Genomic DNA, 21,008 nt, shown 5'->3' with positions numbered 1-21,008 from the left:
CTCTCACTTCCATGACTTGGTAACGTGCACCATGCTTTCACTAATTACTTAGTACTAGGTCACTTATTCTATCGAGCAAAGTACTAGGTCACTTTGCTCAACTAAGGGCGGTCAAATGACTGAAACAAGTAAAAAGGAGAGTAAAAGAGTAATGTTTTATCGTCACTGAGCTATTTTCGGTTTTTGTTTGCTTTTCCGTCTCCATTCATGTTTCCTAAAACTTCTTCAATCTCCATCCTTTAGGTTGTGCGGTTAAATTATGACTATTACGGAGCTCCAAGCATGACTTTGGACAGAGTAGTTGGTATCGATCTTGAAACACATACAGATTGTGAACAAGTTTGCAAAGTGACAGAAGATGATTGCGATGACAAAATACATATCTACAGTTCTGCAGATTGCTCCTGTCGCTGCAAACCGTCTTTAAATACCAGATGTACACATCCTAAGACCTGGAACAAGAAGACTTGTCGCTGCACATGTCCAAAATTAAAAGCTTGTGGACATGGTCTGTACTTTAATAAAATTCTTTGCACGTAAGTAAAATTTCATTATTATTATTATTATTACTACTACTATTATTGAAAGTGGTGTGTTGGCAGAATCGTTAGCACATCATCATCATCATTGTTTAACGTCCGCTTTCCATGCTAGCATGGGTTGGACGGTTTGACTGGGGGCTGGCGAACCAGATGGCTGCACCAGGCTCCAGTCTTGATCTAGCAGAGTTTCTACAGCTGGATGCCCTTCCTAATGCCAACCACTCCGAGAGTGTAGTGGGTGCTTTTACATGCCACCGGCACGGGGGGCCAGTCAGGCAGTACTGGCAACAACCTCGAATCTTTTTACACATGCCAACGACGCAAGTGCCAGTAAAGCGATGCTGGTAAGGATCCCGCTCGAATGGTGCCTCCTACATGCCACCGGCACGGACGCCAGTTAGCCGCTCTGGCAACGATCCTACTAGCAAGGGGCACAAGTGCCAGTAAGGCGACATTGGTAACGATCACACTCGAATGGTGCCTTTTATGTGCCACTGGCACGGAAGCCGGTTAGCCGCCCTGTCAACGATCACGCTCATATGGTGCTCGTGCCCGTCATCGAATTTCACTTTGATTTTGATTTTAGCAGTATTTCATCCCTCTACATGTTCTGAAATAAAACGTAAGTCGAGGTATGCGGGTACGTATTCATGACAAAAAAAAACAACAAAAAACAAAACACAAGCAGCAATAAAAAACGTGTGAAAAATTAAAGAAGATAAACGTAAAACATGACGTAATTCGTTTCTGCTCTAGGCACAAGGCCCGAAATTTTGGGGGAAGAGGACCAGTCGATTAGATCGACTCCAATACGCAACTGGTACTTAAGTTATCGACCTCGAAAGGATAAAAGGCAAAGTCGACCTGGGCGGAATTTGAACTCAGAACATAAAGACAGACAAAATACCTATTTCTTTATTACCCACAAGGGGCTAAACACAGAGAGGACAAACAAGAACAGACAAACGGAGTAAGTCGATTACATCGACCCCAGTGCATAACTGGTACTTAATTTATCGACCCCGAAAGGATGAAAGGCAAAATTGACCTGGGCGGAATTTGAACTCAGAACGCAGCGGCGGACGAAATACCACAAAGCATTTCGCCCAGCGAGCTAACGTTTCTGCCAGCTCACCGCCTAAAACATGACGTAATTCAGTGGACGAAGTACTTTATTGATCGAATGAGAAGTAAATATTGGTTGTAATCGCAAAGTTGTGATTAGGGCAGTGCAGTGAAATGTTCCGACTCCTTATGTTTTGAGTTCAAATTACGCCGAAACCAACTTTTCGTTATCAACTCCCAGAGTCGATAAAGTAAAGTACCGGTCAAGTTCTGAAGTCGATGATACTAAGTCCCGTCCCTTCCCTTCAAAATTGCTGGCTTTGACCTGCCTAAATTAAAATAAAATTATCACTTTAACTGCGACAGATAACAATAATAATAAAAAACCCACAAAAATAGATATATTGTTCCTGACAGGAAAAGAAAATGCCCCCTCTGAAGAGTTATAGTTCCCCTCCTTTTTTCACCGAGCAAGAGTTTATATTTAGTTTAATTAATTTTATTTATTAACTAACATAGGCGCAGGAGTGGTTGTGTGGTAAGTAGCTTGCTAACCAGCCACATGGTTCTGGGTTCAGTCCCACTGCGTGGGATCTTGGGCAAGTGTCTTCTGCTATAGCCCCGGGCCGACCAAAGCCTTGTGAGTGGATTTGGTAGACGGAAACTGAAAGAAGCCTGTCGTATATATGTATGTGTGTGTTTGTCCCCAACCGATGGTGGTGTGTTTACGTCCCCGTAACGTGTTTACGTCCCCGGCAAAAGAGACCGATAGAATAAGTACTGGGCTTACAAAGAATAAGTCCCGGGTCGATTTGCTCGACTAAAGGCGGTGCTCCAGAATGGCCGCAGTCAAATGACCGAAACAAGTAAAAGAGTAAAATTTTTTGTTATTGACGCAAACAATAACTTAAAGTTAAAAAAAAAGAAAATGATTTGCAGAGTAAGGGAAGCAACTCTCAATTTTCTATCATAGAAATTGTTTTATAAGGACGGGTGTTACAAATTTTTGAGAATTTTCTATTATAGAGATTGTTGTGTAAGGACAGGTTTTACAAATTTTTGAGAAAGTAAATGAAAAGCAGTTTTGTTTTTGATATTCAAATATTTTAACCAAAACATCGAAAGCTTGTTTGAATTTGTTTTTGTTATTTCACCCCGAGTATGTTCTACCCGAGCAAAATTAATGTACTCAGTGAGTTGGTTGAAAATGTGTGTACCAAGCTTGACCATTACACCCCGTTGCCGTCTTCCAACTGTACCTAACCTACCTTATCTAATGTGTATTGCCTTTAATGCGATGGCAGGGAGCAGTTTGAGAGAGATTTTACTGCAATTTCTAGCAAACTGAATAACCTCATAACGGTTCCTTCAACAAGTTCTTCATTCATCTCGCCCTTTTCTGTGGCGTATGTGTCCCCCCCACCCTCACCAGCTGGACGGGACACCAGTCCATCGCAGCGTTACTCAAGAAAGGCCGAGAGAAAGTTGTGGCGAAAGAGTACAACAGGGGTCGCCACCACCCCCTGCCGGAGCCTCGTGGAACTTTTAGGTGTTTTCGCTCAATAAACACACACAACGCTCGGTCTGGAAATCGAAACCGTGATCCTCCGACCGCGAGTCCGCTGCCCTAACCACTGGGCCATTGCGCCTCCACCTTCATTCATCTATTTCCACTTTATTGTATGTATTCATACACCTGACTATTTTTTATGATCTCAGTCCACTAAGCTTTCAACAGGTCCTGTCAATAAACAAGAATTTTATTAGGTTAGTGTTCCCTCCAAAGCTTCCTAAGAGATTTGAGAAATCCTTTCCGTTCCATTTTCATTTGAATATTTCACAGACACCAACTCACATATTGTCCTTTACATTCCATTAATCATCATTTTGGACATCCACATTTTCCATGTTCGCATGGGCTAGACAAAATTTGTTGAGGCAGATGTTTTACATGTCAGATGATGCTCTCACTGCCACCAACTCTTACCTGTTTCCCAGTAAGCATTCCCTGTGGTCTAACATATTTTCACGGAAGATAGGAGACAAAAATCCCTTGTATGACAGTGGTGCTCATTTACAGCTGTCATTTAACGCTAAGGCAAGGAGACATTAACACACATACTATTATCTTTTCTGCTCTAGGCACAAGGCCTGAAATTTTGGGAGAGAGGGGGGGCAGTCGATTAGATCGATCCCAGTACACAACTGGAACTTAATTTATCGACCTCTAAAGGATGAAAGGCTAAGTCGACCTTGACAGAATTTGAACTCAGAACATAAAGACAGATGAAATACCTATTTCTTTACTACCCACAAGGGGCTAAACACAGAGAGAACAAACAAGGACAGACACACGGATTAAGTCGATTATATCGACCTCAGTGCGTAACTGGTATTTATTTAATCGAACTCGAAAGGATGAAAGGCAAAGTCGACCTTGGCGGAATTTGAACTCAGAACATAATGACAGATGAAATACCGCTAAGCATTTCACCCAGCGTGCTAACATTTCTGCTAGCTCACTGCCTTATCACACATACTATTATATATATATAATACATATAAGGCAGTGAGATGACAGAATTGCTAGCTTACTGGACCAAATACTTAGCGGTATTTTGCCCATCACAACATTCTGAGTTCAAATTCCGCCGCGGTCAACTTTGCCTTTCATCCTTTTGGGGTGGTCGATAAATTAAGTACCAGTGAAACACTGGGGATCGATGTAATTGGCTAATCTCATCATCATCCTCATCATCATCCTTATCATCATCCTCATCATTATTTAACATCCGCTTTCCATGCTAGCATGGGTTGGGTGATTTGACTGAGGTTTGGCAAACCAGACCCCAATCTTATCTGGTAGAGTTTCTACAGCTGGATGCCCTTCCTAACGCCAACCACTCCGAGAGTGTAGTGGGTGCTTTTACGTGCCAGTTTGGTGGTACTGGCAACGGCCACGCCCAAATGGTGCGTTTTATGTGCCACCTGCACAGGAACCAGTCCAGCGGCACTGGCGATGACCTCACTTGAATGTCTCACGTGCCACCAGCACAAGTGCTGGTAAGGTGACATGGTAACGATCACACTGAAATGGTGTGATTAACGTGCCTCCTCCCCCAAATTTTGGGCCTTGTGCCTACAGTGGAAAGGATTATATATAATATATGTACATGACAGGCTTCTTTCAGTTTCCATCTACCAAATACACTCGCAAGGCATTGGTCAGCTTGAGACGATAGAAAACACTTACCTGAGGTGCTACACAGTGGGACTGAACCTGAAGTCAAGTGGTTGGGAAGCAAATGCCTTTACCACACAACCACACCTACCTACACTTATAATAATTCTGATGTTTATTTGTTTATTTCTTCAACATGTTATCAAAATAGGCGTAGGAGTGGCTGTGTGGTAAGTAGCTTGCTTATGAACTACATGGTTCCGGGTTCAGTCCCACTGCGTGGTACCTTGGGCAAGTGTCTTCTACTATAGCCTCGGGCCAACCAAAGCCTTGTGAGTGGATTTGGTAGACGGAAGCTAGCCCGTCGTATGTGTGTGTGTTTGTGTGTTTGTGTTTGTCCCCCCAAAATCGCCTGACAACTGATGCTGGTTTGTTTACGTCCCCGCAACTCAGCAGTTCTGCAAAAGAGAACACTAGAATAAGTACTAGGCTTACAAAGAATAAGTCCTGGATTCGATGTGCTCGACTAAAGGTGGTGCTCCAGCATAGCCACAGTCAAATGACTGAAACAAGTAAAAGAGTAACATTGAAGCTCAATATTTTCTTTTAAATTACTATTTATATATAAAGCAGATAATATTGATGATGTATTCTTTATAACGCATCCTTTTTTTTCTTTCAATTTTCTCTGCAGATGCCAACATTACCGAGGCTATGATGGAACTAACTTTGCATCTGCTAATGCCAGTTTTGTGAAGCAAAGCGAAATTTCAAAATCAGGGAGCAACCAGCTTGATTCTAACAGGATAAACAGTGATGGTAAACCCCAGACCGAACGTGCTAAAACTGATGCTGCTATTACCAATGGCCAGTCAACCGATGATCTTGATAAAGGAAGTTTCCTGATGGAGATTCTATCCACCGAAGGTCTTAAAACAACGACGATGCCAACGACAATAGAGACGACCACTGAAAAGAAAACAACTCCGAAGATTACGAAACCTTCAAAAACGGCTAATATTTGTGCTTCAAAGAAATGTCCTCCCAGGTGGATGCCTGTTTTGCAAAGGAATGGTCTCTGTGGCTGTAAACCTAACTTTGGTTAAAGACAATTGAGCTATATCGATGTGAGAATTTATTATATAAGTAGACACCAAACATCATACATTTATATATATATATATATATAATATATATATATATATATATATATATATCTATATATATATATACATATATATATATTTGTATATCTATGTTTGAAGGAGGGCAAAGTATTTACTCATTACAGAGAAGAGTAATATTTCATCTCTGTAACTGTTATAGAGTATTTTCTCTTCCCCTTTTAGAATAGGAAGAGATGCACAAATATATTTTTTTTAACCTTTGTTAGAAAGGGATCAGTTATATTTCTCCATCTTAAATAATAATTATAATATTTTATTCCAAAACTGAAAGGGAGGAACAATCTATTGTACATATATACACACATTATATATATATAATAATAATAATAATAATAATAATAAAGGGTAAAATTAATTAATTAATTAATTAATAATTAATAATTTTACCAAGTAGTTCGGTATGTTAAAAGAACCATTATTGATAAACTTATACAAAAATTCTATAATTATAAGTATAATTATAATTAGGATTCAGCAAAAATTTGCTTCACCACATATGTGGTATTTGGTGAAGCAAATTTTTGCTGAACCCTAATTATAATTATACTCATAATTATAGAATTTTTGTATATCTATATATATATATATATCTATATATATATAGACTGAGTACAGTTTTTAGGTTTTTTTTTATATTTCCTCAACACGCAAGTCTTGAACAATGATGTCCATCGCCGCCAAACGCACACCAATCTACAGAATAAATCCGTATGTTCCACAATTGATGGTTTACAGAATTACTCTTTTTTTTTTTTTTTTTTTTTTTTTTACATCAGAACATTAAATTATATAGTTTTGTGGGTCATTTTATTTCTTAATATTTTATTTTATTTTATTTGTACTTAAAAAAGACATCTCCAGACTCCCACCGTCAATGTGCCAAAATAGATATAAAATGAAATACAGGAATCGAGCATCATTTACAAGGAATATGATGCTGGCTGATCAACTTAACCCTTTTGATATCATCCTGCCTGAGACCATTCCTGCTTCTATGATACAAACTTTCTGAATTAAAGTGATCTAATTTAAAACCTTCCATTAAAATTTCCATGTTAATTTTTGTTCTAAAACCAAAGTCAATAATGACAAATTTACTTTATTAAATACTTCATAATTTTTAAAATTAATTGAAGCAAAGGCACCATATTTCAACAGAAATATGGTAACAAAAGGGTTAAGCTGCCATAATTTCAGTTACCTTTTTGAAAATATGATTGAAAAATTTATATAAAATTGCCATACTGCTTTGGTTGTCTTATTTTCATTTTATTTTTTCCTTGGATCCTGAAGAATATTTGTAAATTCTCACTAAAGCCTTGTTGTTTCACACAAACTCACAAATTTCTATTACACCTTCTCTGTCCTGTTTTTGGTTAGTTCAGCCAAAGCATCCTTTTGTAATGAAAAGTGGTTGTTATTTTCTGCCAAAGGAACAGAAGAAGAGATCGTTATTAAGGCGGCAAGCTGGCAGAATCATTACTGCTCTTGATGGCATTTCTTTCAGCTTTATATTCTGAGTTCAAATCCTGCCAAAGTCGACTTTGTCTTACATCCTTCTGGGGCCAATAAATTAAGTACCTGTTAAGCACTAGAGTTGTAACTGACTAGATTTCAATTTCATGCCTTGTGCCTTTACTAGAAAGAATTATTAAGTGGGAAGCTGGCAGAATTGTTAGCATGTCAGAAAAAAATGCTCAGCAGTATTTCTCCCCATTCTTCATATTCTGAGTTCAAATCCTGCTAGGGTCAACCATACCTGTCATCTAAATGAGGTTGATAAAATAAGTACTAGGGCTGATATAGCCTACTTCCCCACTGCCTTGCAAATTGTTCACCTTGTGCCAAAAGCAGAAAGGCAATAATTTGGTAGAATTATTAGTACCTGCAGGAGGCAAAATGCTTTGTGGAATTTCCTCCAGCTCTTTGCATTCTGAGTTCCAATTCCACTGAGTCTGACCTTACTTTTCATCCTTTCAAGTTCAATAAAATTAAGTACCAGTTGAGCACTGGTGGGTTGAGATAACCAGCAAACCTCTTAGAATTGCTGTTTTTGTGCCAAAATTTGGAAGTTATTATTATATATTTCTTTACTACCCACAAGGGGCTAAACACAGAGGGGACAGACAAACGGATTAAGTTGATTACATCGATCCCAGTGCGTAATTGGTACTTGATTTATTGACCCCGAAAGGGTGAAAGGCAAAGTCGACCTCGGCGGAATTTGAACTCAGAACATAACGGCAGACTAAATACAGCTACGCATTTCGCCCGGTTATTATTATTATAAGTGATGAATTGACAAACTCCATGTGAAACCAAGTGACTTGTAGCAGTTGTTCTAGTTTTCCACATTCTGAGTAAAAGAGATGAGCAAATGAATTTGCTGTTGAGTCTGTTCATAAATCAAAATGTGTGCAGGTGTGTGCGTATCCAGACTGGTGTTTTTTTACCTGATCGAAACACTCTTTACCAATTTCTTCTTTTCTTTTCTTCTTTATTTTTAATTTCCTCGCTAATTTGTATTACCAAGATACAGAATTTGTCTGAATTTGTCTGAAAGTAAAAAAAAATTTTAGAACATAAATTACTTAAAATAATTTCCAATAGCTACTTGTTTAGTTCCCGCTTAATTTTACTGAGGTAAAGAAACATTCGAAGGCTTGATTGCCAGTTAAATATGTAAGGACGAATATTGTGCTTATGCCGCGATAGCAAGATGAGATAGATAGATAGATACGATAACCAGTTGTTTAATATATATTTTCATGTGTAAAAGATGATCAGAGGTTATGAGAGGAAGAAACTAACAGATGTTGATGACCTCCCACCCCAACAAGAATCTAACTTTCTAATGGCAATAATTTTCAGCTATTGGTATCAATAAGTTTCACACCAATTAGAAAGAAAACAAAATTTTTTTAAAACAAATAAAAAATCAAAAGAAAATGAGTATATATGTATATATAGTTGCTATTATGTAAAAGTATCGTAAGTCCAAAATGTTGCTTTTTCAGAAAACGAAAAAAAAATTAGTTTCACCATTCCATAGCAAAACCATTGTACTACACTTTGACAATTTTTGATATCTTTGCATCTGAAGCAGCTGGAGATAGAATAGTTTGACCAAAAGAACCAGCTATTGCAAATGAAAATAGATATTGGAAAAAACACATTTGGCATATAATATATATATATATATATATTTATTAATACATACATACATATATATATCAAAGTTTGTTTTTAATGTGGAATTATAATAAAAACAATTTAACATTAAACAGAAGAATTACTTAATACTTTTTTGTAAATTACATGTTTTTTATACTTTTACAAGAAGCCTGAGAGTCACTTAGCAGTTTCAGCCTGCTTGTCATCATATATATATATATATATATATATAGTTGCTATTATGTAAAAGCTTTTCTATCCTTTACGTGTTTGTCATGTGAGTGCGATCAAGCTGGAGCAGCTCCTTGAAGAAATTTTTAGTCAAATGAATTGACCCCCTGTACTTCTTTTATTTGTAAACCTGGTACTTATTCTATTAGACCCTTTTTGATGAACCACTAAATTACAAGGACATAAACACACCTACACCTGTTCTCAAGCATTGGCAGGGGAGGGGGTACACACATACACATGAGAAGCTTCTTTCAGTTTCCGCCTATTGAATCCACTCTCAAAGCTTTTGTCAACTTGAGGCTATAATAGAAGGCCCTCGTTCTAGGTGTCATACAGTGGAATTGAACTCGCAAGCTTCTTACCACACAGCTACACCTATGCCTAACATGTATAATGTAAAGGTGACTGAATTACAAGGACCAATTATTTAAAATTTATCTTTATTTTCAAGATTAATTGAAACAATGACAGTGTATTTTCCTACAGAAAATGGTAACAAAAGGATTGCTTTCACATATATCTCATTTATAATTTACAGTAAGTCTGTACTAAGTTTCAACTGTCGTTTAATATTCTATTTTAGTAGTTTTTTTCCTCTTAACTACTATTTCAAGATGATACTTTTACAATATATACATTAGTAGAAAATTTGGATCAGATTGTTAAGTTGTATAAATGTTGTTTACATACAGAGCTGAAGTAGAAAACATTGAAATGAATATCTATCCACAATAATTAAGATCTCAATTAATAAAGTTGTCAAATCCAACACAGAACAATGTAGTTACTTCAAATAAAGAAGTTAACGGTTATAAACATAATTATCTAAAACTGTCCTTAACAATGATCTATATTCAGAATAAAAGGTAGAAAAGCAATCATTTTTATAGAGAGCTCATAATTGAATTATTTTCATTAGGAATAAACATAATTCATTCAGTAATTAACATAATTAAAATAAATGTATTTAAATCAATATTTATCCTAAATCATTAGGAGTATTTGAAGTTAAATTCATATTATTTATCTTAATTATATGAATGTAGAATTAATTATACTTATTCCTAATGAAACAGCTGTTGAAAGTAATGAATTTATGAGCCAACAGTAAAATTTCTGCTTTTCTGCTTTTCTTCTAAGCAAATGTTTTTTATAATTTTCTCATATAATTTTCTCATATCATCTATCTGTTTGTGAGAGATCAGTGGACTACTGAGACTTCCTTTACCTTGCTACACCAAATTACAAATAGCAGTAGTTCTAAACCAGTACTTTTCAAAGTGGATTGCACTAGCCGCTGAGTGAGGAAAAATTTTATACGGGTTCTAGAAACAAAGGGCTAGTAGTAGGGGGGAGGGAATTGAATAGATAGATGCCTCTCTTTTATTATCTTTTACTTGTTTCAATCTTTGGACTGTGCCCATGCTGGAGCACCATTTTTAAATGGTTTTAGACAAGCATACTGATCGCAGAAATAATTTTTTATATCTGATTGGTCTCTTGATGATCCACTAAGTTATAGGAATGGATGTTTGATTGGTGGAGGGCAAAATCACATGCATATATATAGTGCATGGTTCAGTGGTTAGAGCGTCAGGCTCACAATCATGAGGTAGTAGGTTTGATTCCTGGACCGGGCTGTATGCTGTGTTCTTGAGCAAGACACTTAATTTCCCATTGCTCCAGTTCATTCAGCTGTAGAAATGAGTTGCGATGTTACTGGTTCCAAGCTGTATTGGTCTTTGCGTTTCTCTTGGATAACATCAGTAGAGAGGGAAGTTTGGTATGCATAGGAAACTGCTGGTCTTCCATAAAACAACCATGGCCAGATTTGAGCTTTGGAGGCTAACTTTCTAGGTGGAAACCTATAGTCATTCATGGCCGAAGGGGGTCTTTACTTTATATATATATATATGTATGTATGTATGTATGTATGTATGTGAAGGCACATGGCTCAGTGGTTAGAGTGTCCAGCTTACGATCGTGAGGTTGTGAGTTCGGATCCCAGGCTATGTGTTGTGTTCTTGAGCAAGACCCTTTATTTCACGTTGCTCCAGTTCACTCAGCTTTAGAAATGAGTTGTGACATCACAGGTGCCAAGCTGTATTGGCCTTTGCCTTTCCCTTGGATAACACTGGTGGTGTGGATAGGGAAGGCCAGTATGCAATGGCAACTGCTGGTCTTCCATAAACAACTTTGCCTGGACTTGTGCCTGGGAGGGTAACTTTCTAGGGGCAATCCCATGGTCATTCATGACTGAAGGGGGTCTCAGCTTATATATATATCCTCATTTAAAGTACATTTTCCACGTTGGCATGAGTAGGACAGTTTGACCAGAGCCAGAAAGCTGCACCAGGTTCCGGTTTGACTTGGCTTGATTTCTACAGTTGGATTCCCATTCCTCATGCCAACCACTTTACAACTGGGTGCTTTTTGTATATACACAAAATGGGATTCCACACAGTTTCTATCTGCTAAGTTCATTCATGGAGCATTGGCCACTCTGGAGCTGCACACTAGAACTGAACCTTAAACCATGTCTTTACACATTGAGATTCTTAATCATACAGCCATTCATGATTTTGTCTCCTTTAAATATTACAGAAAAAAAAAAAATAATGTAAACTTATGACAAACTGCTTGTTAGCTACAATAATGTAAACATCAACAACAATAATAATAGGTTTTGAAACCTGGGTATGTTTCATGTATGCATGAAAATTATAAAAAAAAATGTAAAAACTAAAATTTAAAACATAATCAAAACTTGTTGGGATTTCTATATAAGAAATAAAGACAGCCACCTCACCTGTAGCATTGCATTATGTTCTGACATATATATATATATATATATATATATATATTTATATATATATATATATATATATATATATATACTTTTTTTTTTTACTCTTTTACTTGTTTCAGTCATTTGACTGCGGTCATGCTGGAGCACCGCCATTAATCGAGCAAATCGAACCCGGGACTTATTCTTTGTAAGCCTAGTACTTATTCTATCGGTCTCTTTTGCCGAACCACTAAGTGATGGGGACGTAAACACACCAGCATCGGTTGTCAAGCAATGCTAGGGAGACAAACACAGACACACAAACACACACACACATACATACATATATATATAAATATATACGACAGGCTTCTTTCAGTTTCCGTCTACCAAATCCACTCACAAGGCATTGGTCGGCCTGAGGCTATAGTAGAAGACACTTGCCCAAGGTGCCACACAGTGGGACTGAACCCGGAACCATGTGGTTGGTTAGCAAGCTACTTACCACATATATATATATACATATGATATGCAGTGAGGGTCTGCTCATAAAATGTTTGTAAAAGAAATAGGATGTTTGTTGAAAACTGGTTGGAAAGACTTAAATGAAAGAATTTGTTTTCCTTTAGAAATGTAATTGCTTTTTGTAATTCTTTATTCTGTTTTGTTTTTATTGTATTTATTACAAGCACTAAATAGCCTGATCCAGGAATATGTGATCATGTGTGTATCGTTGGCGATTTTCTTTCTCTGTCTTCCCTTCTTTGGACTTTTTCATTTTTTCTATATTTCTGATGAAGAGCTCCACTGGAAACGTTAAATCCTCCTTCTTTCATTCCTTTCCTGAGCGTCCAATAACACTATACTTATTCCACGTCCTCGCATTGTTGTGTTTTCTCTTTGTTCATGTTTGGATTAACTATATATATATATATACACACACACATAATATGTAAATATCGAACAACGGGAATAAGTACCCAGCATCTCATTGGTGGATACTAATTCATTCCAAAAGTCAAATCCGAGAGATATTCATGCAAGAGTTGTTTCCCCTATTTTTTTTTTTTGTTTGTATATCCAAAACATTGTGCGTTTTTTTATTGTGATTTTATGTTACTTTTCATGTTTTAATCCAAAATGGAGACCAACGCTAATGTTCCATGTGATAGGCTTGAAAATTGCTGAGGATTTCTTGAGCATGAAACCAATGGTAGCCTCAGTATATATATATATATATATATATATATATATATATAACGGGAAGGTTTATGAAAATAAACAAAAGACGAAGGCAGGTGGAGTACAAACAAACAATTGTATTAGTATGGCGCTCAGGAATAGAAATAAAACAAGTCTTTTACGTTTTGAGCCTACGCTCTTCAACAGAAAGATACACAGAAAAGAAACAAGGAGAGAAACAAGGAGAGAAAAAAAATGCGTGCAAGAGCTAACAATTCAACATGGCGTTATATATATGTATATATATATATATATATAAATACAGTGTACATTTAAACACATAAGAAGTATCCATCGTAGGACTCCTTGCACACTAGACAGAACAGTTAAATATGCATATATATGCTTTAGGTTGTACTTGAACTGTAGCCATGATGGTTTATGCAAATTAAAAAGGATTTATTGATGTGAAGTCTTGATAAATTTTGTATATATGAATAAGAGAATAGGATTCAGACTTTCTTGAAGAAATTTTAGGCTAAAAATAGGGGTGGGGCTAAATTTCAATGAGACAATATAAGCAACCATGAAAGGTGTCTAATTTGTTTTACATAAGAATCTTTTATTATATATACATATATGGCATGGCTGTGTAGATAAGAAGTTTACTTCTCAGCCTTGTGGCTTTGGGTTCAATCTTACTGCACATCATCTTCGACCATAGCCATGAACTGACCAATGTGTTGTGAGGAAATTTGGTGTGTGTGTGTGTCTGTCTGTGTGACAGGCCTTCACACAGTTTACATCTATAAAAGTCACTCACAAAGCAATGGCCATCCTAGGCTATAGTCAGAGACTCTTGCCCTAAGTAGCTATACAGTGAAATTGAACCTCAAACAATGTGGTTGCCAATCAAGTTTCATTATCACTCAGCTATGCCCGTGTTTTTTTTATATTTATTTTTATTCTTTGACTGGTTTCAGTAATTTGACTGCAACCATGCTGGAGTCCTGCCTTAAAGGGTTTTTTAGTTGAAGAAATCGATCCCAGGACTTATTCTTTGTAAGCCTAGTACTTATTCTGTCAATATCTTTTGCCAAACCACTAAGTTACAGGGATGTAAACACACCCACATTGGTTGTCAAGCGATGCTGGGGAGAGAAACAGACACACACACACACACACACACACACATGCACGCACATATAAAATGGGCTTTCAGTTTCCATCTTCCAAATTCACTCACAAGGCATTGGTTGATTGGTTGGCCCAAGGCTACAGAAGAAGACACTTGCCCAAGGTGCCACACAGTTGGACTGAACTTGGAACCATTTGGTTGGGAAGCAATGTTCTTACCACACAGCCATGTCTGATGACAATTACTTTACTAAATTTGTAATTATTTCCAAAACTAATTTAAACGAAAGGTAGTGTATTTCAACAGAAATATGGAAGCAAAAGATATGTTTGGCTGCACTTTCTAGCAGATTGAACGACCATGTTTAGGCTACCTGTTGTGAAGGGTAGGTAGAATATATAATGACATTTCCTAAATTAAAAACCTAAGGATTATAGAGGTTCACACACTCTGCAGATGCCTGCTAAAGATTAATTATATTGATTAATTAATACTTGAATTAAGAGGTTGTTATAATTAGCAAAAAAAAAAAAAAAAAAAAAAATGGGGTTTCCATGACGACATGTAAATGTGAAATGTAACCAATGAATGTGACACATCCAGAGGAACAGTATTTAATTTGTGTATGGTTAATTAGAGAAAAGCTGTCTAATGAACTGAATAATTATGTGGCATAACTGCTGGAACAGAATATCATAGGATTATTAATTTTAATGACTCCATGAAGGAAGGGCCATGCTCGCTAACCTTCATGTAGATCTGGTGAGTGATTTATTAGTTAACAGTACCTGGCACAATTAATTCCATCCACAGAAGCTACATGTGATAGGCAAGTGTTCTCTCCAGGGGAATATTTGTCTCGTCTCACATCAGGTTAACACAACAGAAATAAACACTACAGAAGTAAACTATGGAGTTCTCTAACAGTAAACATTTGTGGAAGAGTATAGTTAATTTAATTAATCATGATACATGAATAATAAATGGGATGCTGGAAGTCTAGAAAGATGAAAAAAGAAACGAAAGTCAAACCAGGCAGAATTTGAACTTGAAACATAAAGAGAAACAACTAAATACCACAAGGCATTTTTGGAATACTTTCACACTTTCAATCATATACAAATAATAATACTACTACTAATAATAATGATAATAATAATCATAGGCATAGGAGTGGCTGTGTGGTAAGTAGCTTGCGGTTTCAGTCCCACTGTGTGGCACCTTGGGCAAGTGTCTTCTACTATAGCCTCGGGCCGACCAAAGCCTTGTGAGTGGATTTGGTAGATAGAAACTGAAGGAAGCCCGGCGTATATATGTATATATATATATGTGTGTGTGTGTGTGTGTATGTTTGTGTGTCTGGGTTTGTCCCCCCAACATCGCTTGACAACAGATGCTGGTGTGTTTACGTCCCTGTAACTTAGTGGTTCAGCAAAAGAGAACACTAGAATAAGTACTAGGCTTACAAAGAATAAATAAGTCCTGGGGGTTGATTTGCTTGACTAAAGGCGGGCTCCACCTGCAAGGTCATGCGCTGTTTATATATATATGGGTGAGCAGGCGATTGAATGGGAAGGTGTAAAGGCATGTGGTTTAGTGGTTAGGGTGTTGGACTCCTGATTGTGAGATTGTGGTTTTGATTCCTGGATCAGGCGATGTGTTCTGTTCTTGAGCAAAACACTCCATTTTAAGTTGCTCCAGTGCACTCAGCTGGCAAAAATGAGTAATCCTGTGACAGACTGGTGTCTCATCCTGGTGAGGAATTTATATGCCATGGAAAACTGGGAAAAACCGGCCCTTATGAGCCAGCATGAACTCGAGAAAGTAATTTTACCATTACCTTTAGCATGCAGGTGAGTGAGTGTGTGAGTGTGCGTCACAGTCTCTCATGAAAACATGTTTAATTGTGGGGCAAATATCACCTTGCTTGGATACAGGTGAGGGTTGGAGACCAAAATGCGAATATATGGAAAACTACCTCCTGTGTCATCTCTTGTGAAAGGTAGGAGAGTCCAGTTTGCTGGACATTTTTGTAGAGCTGAAAAAGAGGTAATTTCTACTCTTCTCCTCTGGAAGCCATCTACTCGCAATACCAGAGGGCGCACACTCTCCTACCCTGATGTAATCTCCAGGGATACAGGCATCCAGCAACAGGACCTCCGTAATGCCATGATGGACCGTGAAGTCTGGTGTAGCATGGTGAATTCCATTGTCTCGACCACGGTCGAACAATGATGATGATGATGTTGGAGACAGAAAGGACACCTAGCAGTAAAAAATCTGCCTCAGCAAATTCCTTCCGACCCATGCAAGCGTGAAAAAGTGGATGTTAAAATGATGAAGATGATGATTATTCCAGATCCACACACTGAAACATCTATTTCACAATTGCTTTAAAACAATCTACCACTATCATTAAATATATTTGCCTGTTAGAAACATTTACATTTCTTTATAAGTTTTAAAATATGCAATTATTTCTAGGTAAATTGAATGACTCAAAGCTATAAAATTCTTGAAAAATATGATGAAAGTAGGAATATAAAAAAAAAACAAAAATAAGCTATAATAATAATTCAACAGATTAGTGTAATTTCAATAAATCAACTTTATGTAAACACAATTTTAACTTATTATTTCAACATTTTAACATGTGTGTACATGTACAGTATATTCTTTACTACCTCTGTTCTTTCTATGACTCCGCCCCTATTTCTCTCTCTCTCTGTCATATATATGATACCAATCAATCTAGCTCTCTACATCAGTCTGTTTGTCTCTTGCTGTCTCTCTCTTGTAATCTATCTATCTATCTATCTATCTATCTAGCTCTCTATGTCTGTCTGTTTGCTTATCTATCTCTGTTTATTAATTTACCTCTGATTTTCTGTCTGTCTACCTCTCCATCTATATCTCCATCTGTCTGTCTATCTATCTATCTCTCTCTGTCTATCTGTATCTCCATCATTATCTGTCTATCTATTTATCTATCCGTATCTCCATCATTATCTATCTATCTATTTATCTATCTGTCTATCTATCTATCTATCTGTCTGTCTATCTATCTATCTATCTATCTATTTATCTATCTATCTATATCTCCATCATTATCCATCTATCTATATCTCTATCATTATCTATCTATCTGTCTGTCTATCCGTATCTCCATCATTATCTATCTATCTATCTATCAATCTATCTATCTATCTATCTATCCATCCATCCATCTGTATCTCTGTCTCTATCTACCTGTCCTTCCTCTCTCTCACTCCACCCTCTCTCTCTCTCTCTCCCCTTCGCATTTCAGTAAGTAATTTATCACAGATTTCTTTATAATTTCCTTTAATTTCCAGGTTACTTTGTTTACTTTCTGTGTTTATTTTTCTATTTGCTTTTCTTCCAAGGTTTCACAATATTGCGTCATGCAATTAATCTTTATTACCGTTAAATTAAAACTTACTATTGAAGATGAAATTTAAATTTCAAAAACAAAACAAACATTAATAACACTTTGTTTAATTGCTGCAAAATAATTGTGATATAGCTATAATATATTTTGATAAATCAGCTAATAATAAGCAGTATCTTTGATTACTTCTTGGGTTGTTTTTTTACATGATTTCCTTTAAATCTGGGTGGATTAGCAGAGCACAAGTGAAGTGTTTTGGCCACAGATTTGATCTTTTAGACATTCGTGTGAGACTGATTGTGGTTCTAGTTGTTGTCTAGCTCCAATTAATACCTGTTTAATAGACAATCCAGCCAGTTTGGGCAACTGTGTATTTCGTACAGGAATGAAGACAGAAACAGGTGTTTCTGTCTTCATTCCTGATCTTTCCCTCTCTGGCCAGGTAACCTTGTACTTCCTCTTCAACAAGACACCTATATCTGTCTCACTATAACCTTTTCATCATCTCCTCCTCCAATTCCTCTTCCCCTCTTAAAAGATTTTGTCTTGCATATACTTGGTGACCCTGTCAGTGCAGGTGCCACTTAAAATCTTCCAGTCCACACTGTAAAGTGGTTGGTGTTCAGAAGGGCATCCAGCTGTAAAAACCTTGCCAAAACTGACCTCGCCTGTGCTTGTGCCACATAAAAAGCACTAAGTCCACTCTGCTGAGTGGTTGGTGTTAGGAAGGGCATCTAGCTGTAAAAATCCTGCCATAACAGTTACAGAAGTCTGGTGCAGGCTTCGGCCTAGCCAGCTCTTGTGGTACCGTCCCATCCATGCTAGCATGGAACACAGACATAAATGATGATGATGATGATGATTATGATTTCTACTATAGGCACAAGGGTTGAGATTTTGTGGGAGTGGGGCTTGTTGGTTACATTGACTCCAGTTCTTGACAAGTCTTTATTTCATTGACCTTGAAAGGATGAAAGAATAAAAAGCAAAGTTCACCTCAGCAGAATTTGAATTCACAATATAAAGATGGACAAAACAATACCAAGTTTAGTGACATTTTGTTTGCCACGTTGACAATTCTGACAGCTCACCAACTTTATAATAATGCTTTCAAATTTTTTGCACAGAGCCAGCAAGTTTGGGTGAGGGGTTAAGTCAATTACATTGACCCCAATGCACAACTGGTACTTAATTCATTGACCCTGAAGTATGAAAGGCAAAGTAAGCTCTGGCAGAATTTGAACCCAGAATGTAAAGACAGATAAAATGCATCTCAGATTTTTGCCAGGTGTGTAAATGATTTTAACAGCTCATTGCATCAACTCAGGTGCTTGAGTGGTACCTATTTTATTCACCTATGTGAAATTTGAACTCAGAACATAAAGCCAGGCAGAATGCTGCTAAAGACAAAAGGTAAAGTTGGTAAGGTTTGACCACTTGGACTGAGCCAATAAAAGACCAGATGGTCATGTCTGGTTCCCATTTCCCTCATAGCTATGTTTGATCAGGGCTGACTTGGGACTAAACATTGACAATAACCTATGATGAATAGACTGCTATCAACAAAAGTCTCACTTGTTGCTTCAGATATTAAATATAGTGTTTAAATGGTGTTGCACATTATTTTTTGTCTTTTATTTATTTCAATCATTGGAATACAACAATGGTGGGGCACCACCTGGAAGGGCTTTAGTCAAATAAATCAACCCTAATACTTATTTCTTTACTAAATCTTGCAACGTATTCTATGACATCAAGCTGTACCTCGAAATAAAGAGGTCAAATCCTGTACACTATAGATCTCTATTGCAAGCAGACCTGGATACAATGCAGCAGTGGATCATGGACTGGCAACTCAAGCTGGCTGTGGACAAATGTACCACCATGCATTTTGGGAGGAGAAACCCAGCGTCCACCTACTCCCTCCACAACACTAGTCTCAAAAAGTCTTCATGTGAACGTGACCTGGGTGTTATTGTCGACAGTGATTTGCGTTGGACAAAACACATCGCTAAAATTGTCAAGAAGGCTGAGGGTGTCTTGGCATCACTCATCAAATCCTTTGTGAGCTGCTCTCCGGCTATCTATCTGCAGCTTTATATAGCTATGGTAAGACCTCACCTGGAATTTGCATCACCGGTCTGGAACCCCTATCTTGCCCAGGATATCAAAGAATACCCTCCATCAGGCATTTGCCATATCCTGAACGCCTTACTTCCCTGGGCATGGACACATTGAAACTCCGACGTCTGGCAGCTGACTTGGCAGACACCCATAAAATTATCAACCATCATACAAACAATAACTCTGAGCACCTTTTCAAACTCCACCCATCTAACACCCGTGGACATATTTACAAAGTAAGAAAACAGCACAGCTCCCATGACTTCAGGAAACATTTTTTCACGCTGAGAGTTGCTGAAGCATGGAACAAACTGCCGGCATCAGTTGTTAGTTGTTGGAGCACTGCATCCTTCAGGGCTTCCATGCTTCCTGAGATTCGCCAACACTACACTTGATTTTCTCCCCTCAATACACACACACGCATGTATCTGACTCATACATTGTTCACTTTCCAGACATTTCTACATTACTGCATGTACTTTATATGCACTTTCTGACAAGTTGTGGTGCACCTGAGCACTGTATACAATAATTTCATTATTATTTTATTATTCCATTTTTAATTAACTGCTGAGACACAGGAACAAAAAAAGAACAAAAACAAACAAGCACCAGTTGTCAAGTGGTGATGGGACAGACAGACACACACACACATACACACACACACACACACATTAATGCTTGTTTTTATTTTCAGTTTTGATAAAAATAATTTTACATTAATCTGATGAGTTACTTTATACTTTTGTAAACCACAAATTTATTATTCTTTATCAAGAATTTTGTTGACATTCTTGTTTTAAAATAATCTCTCTCTCGCCAAGATTGATTTCTAAATTCACAAGTTTATTTTATTCTCTCTTATTCCTTTCTGTTGAAGAGCGTAGACTCGAAACGTAAAAGATTTTCTCACTTTCCTGAGCATCAAACTAATACACCTGCTTGTTGTTTATACACCTGTCTTTGTCTTTTGTTTTTCTGTTA

The 21,008-nt window shown here is 37.2% G+C and overlaps 1 protein-coding gene across 2 annotated transcripts in view; it reads left to right on the top strand.

The window, feature by feature from the left end:
* LOC115218638 (vascular endothelial growth factor D) overlaps window positions 1-6,287 on the top strand; it is a 55,764-nt gene extending 49,477 nt beyond the window's left edge. Inside the window, exons 5-7 of one of the 2 annotated variants that reach the window (XR_005001681.1) lie at window positions 244-536; window positions 5,483-5,969; window positions 6,007-6,287. Coding sequence is in view for 1 of the 2 variants with exons in the window: in XM_029788555.2 (XP_029644415.1) it covers window positions 244-536; window positions 5,483-5,894 (705 nt within the window). In the remaining variant the exon portion in view is untranslated. Of the gene's footprint in view, window positions 1-243; window positions 537-5,482 lie in introns of both variants that reach the window. The other variant, XM_029788555.2, reaches the window with a different exon arrangement.
* Window positions 6,288-21,008: the final 14,721 nt, after the last annotated feature.

This window comes from Octopus sinensis, linkage group LG13 (genome assembly GCF_006345805.1).
Source record: "Octopus sinensis linkage group LG13, ASM634580v1, whole genome shotgun sequence".
NCBI lineage: Eukaryota > Metazoa > Mollusca > Cephalopoda > Octopoda > Octopodidae > Octopus > Octopus sinensis.
This window is presented reverse-complemented; position numbering and strand designations above follow the sequence as displayed.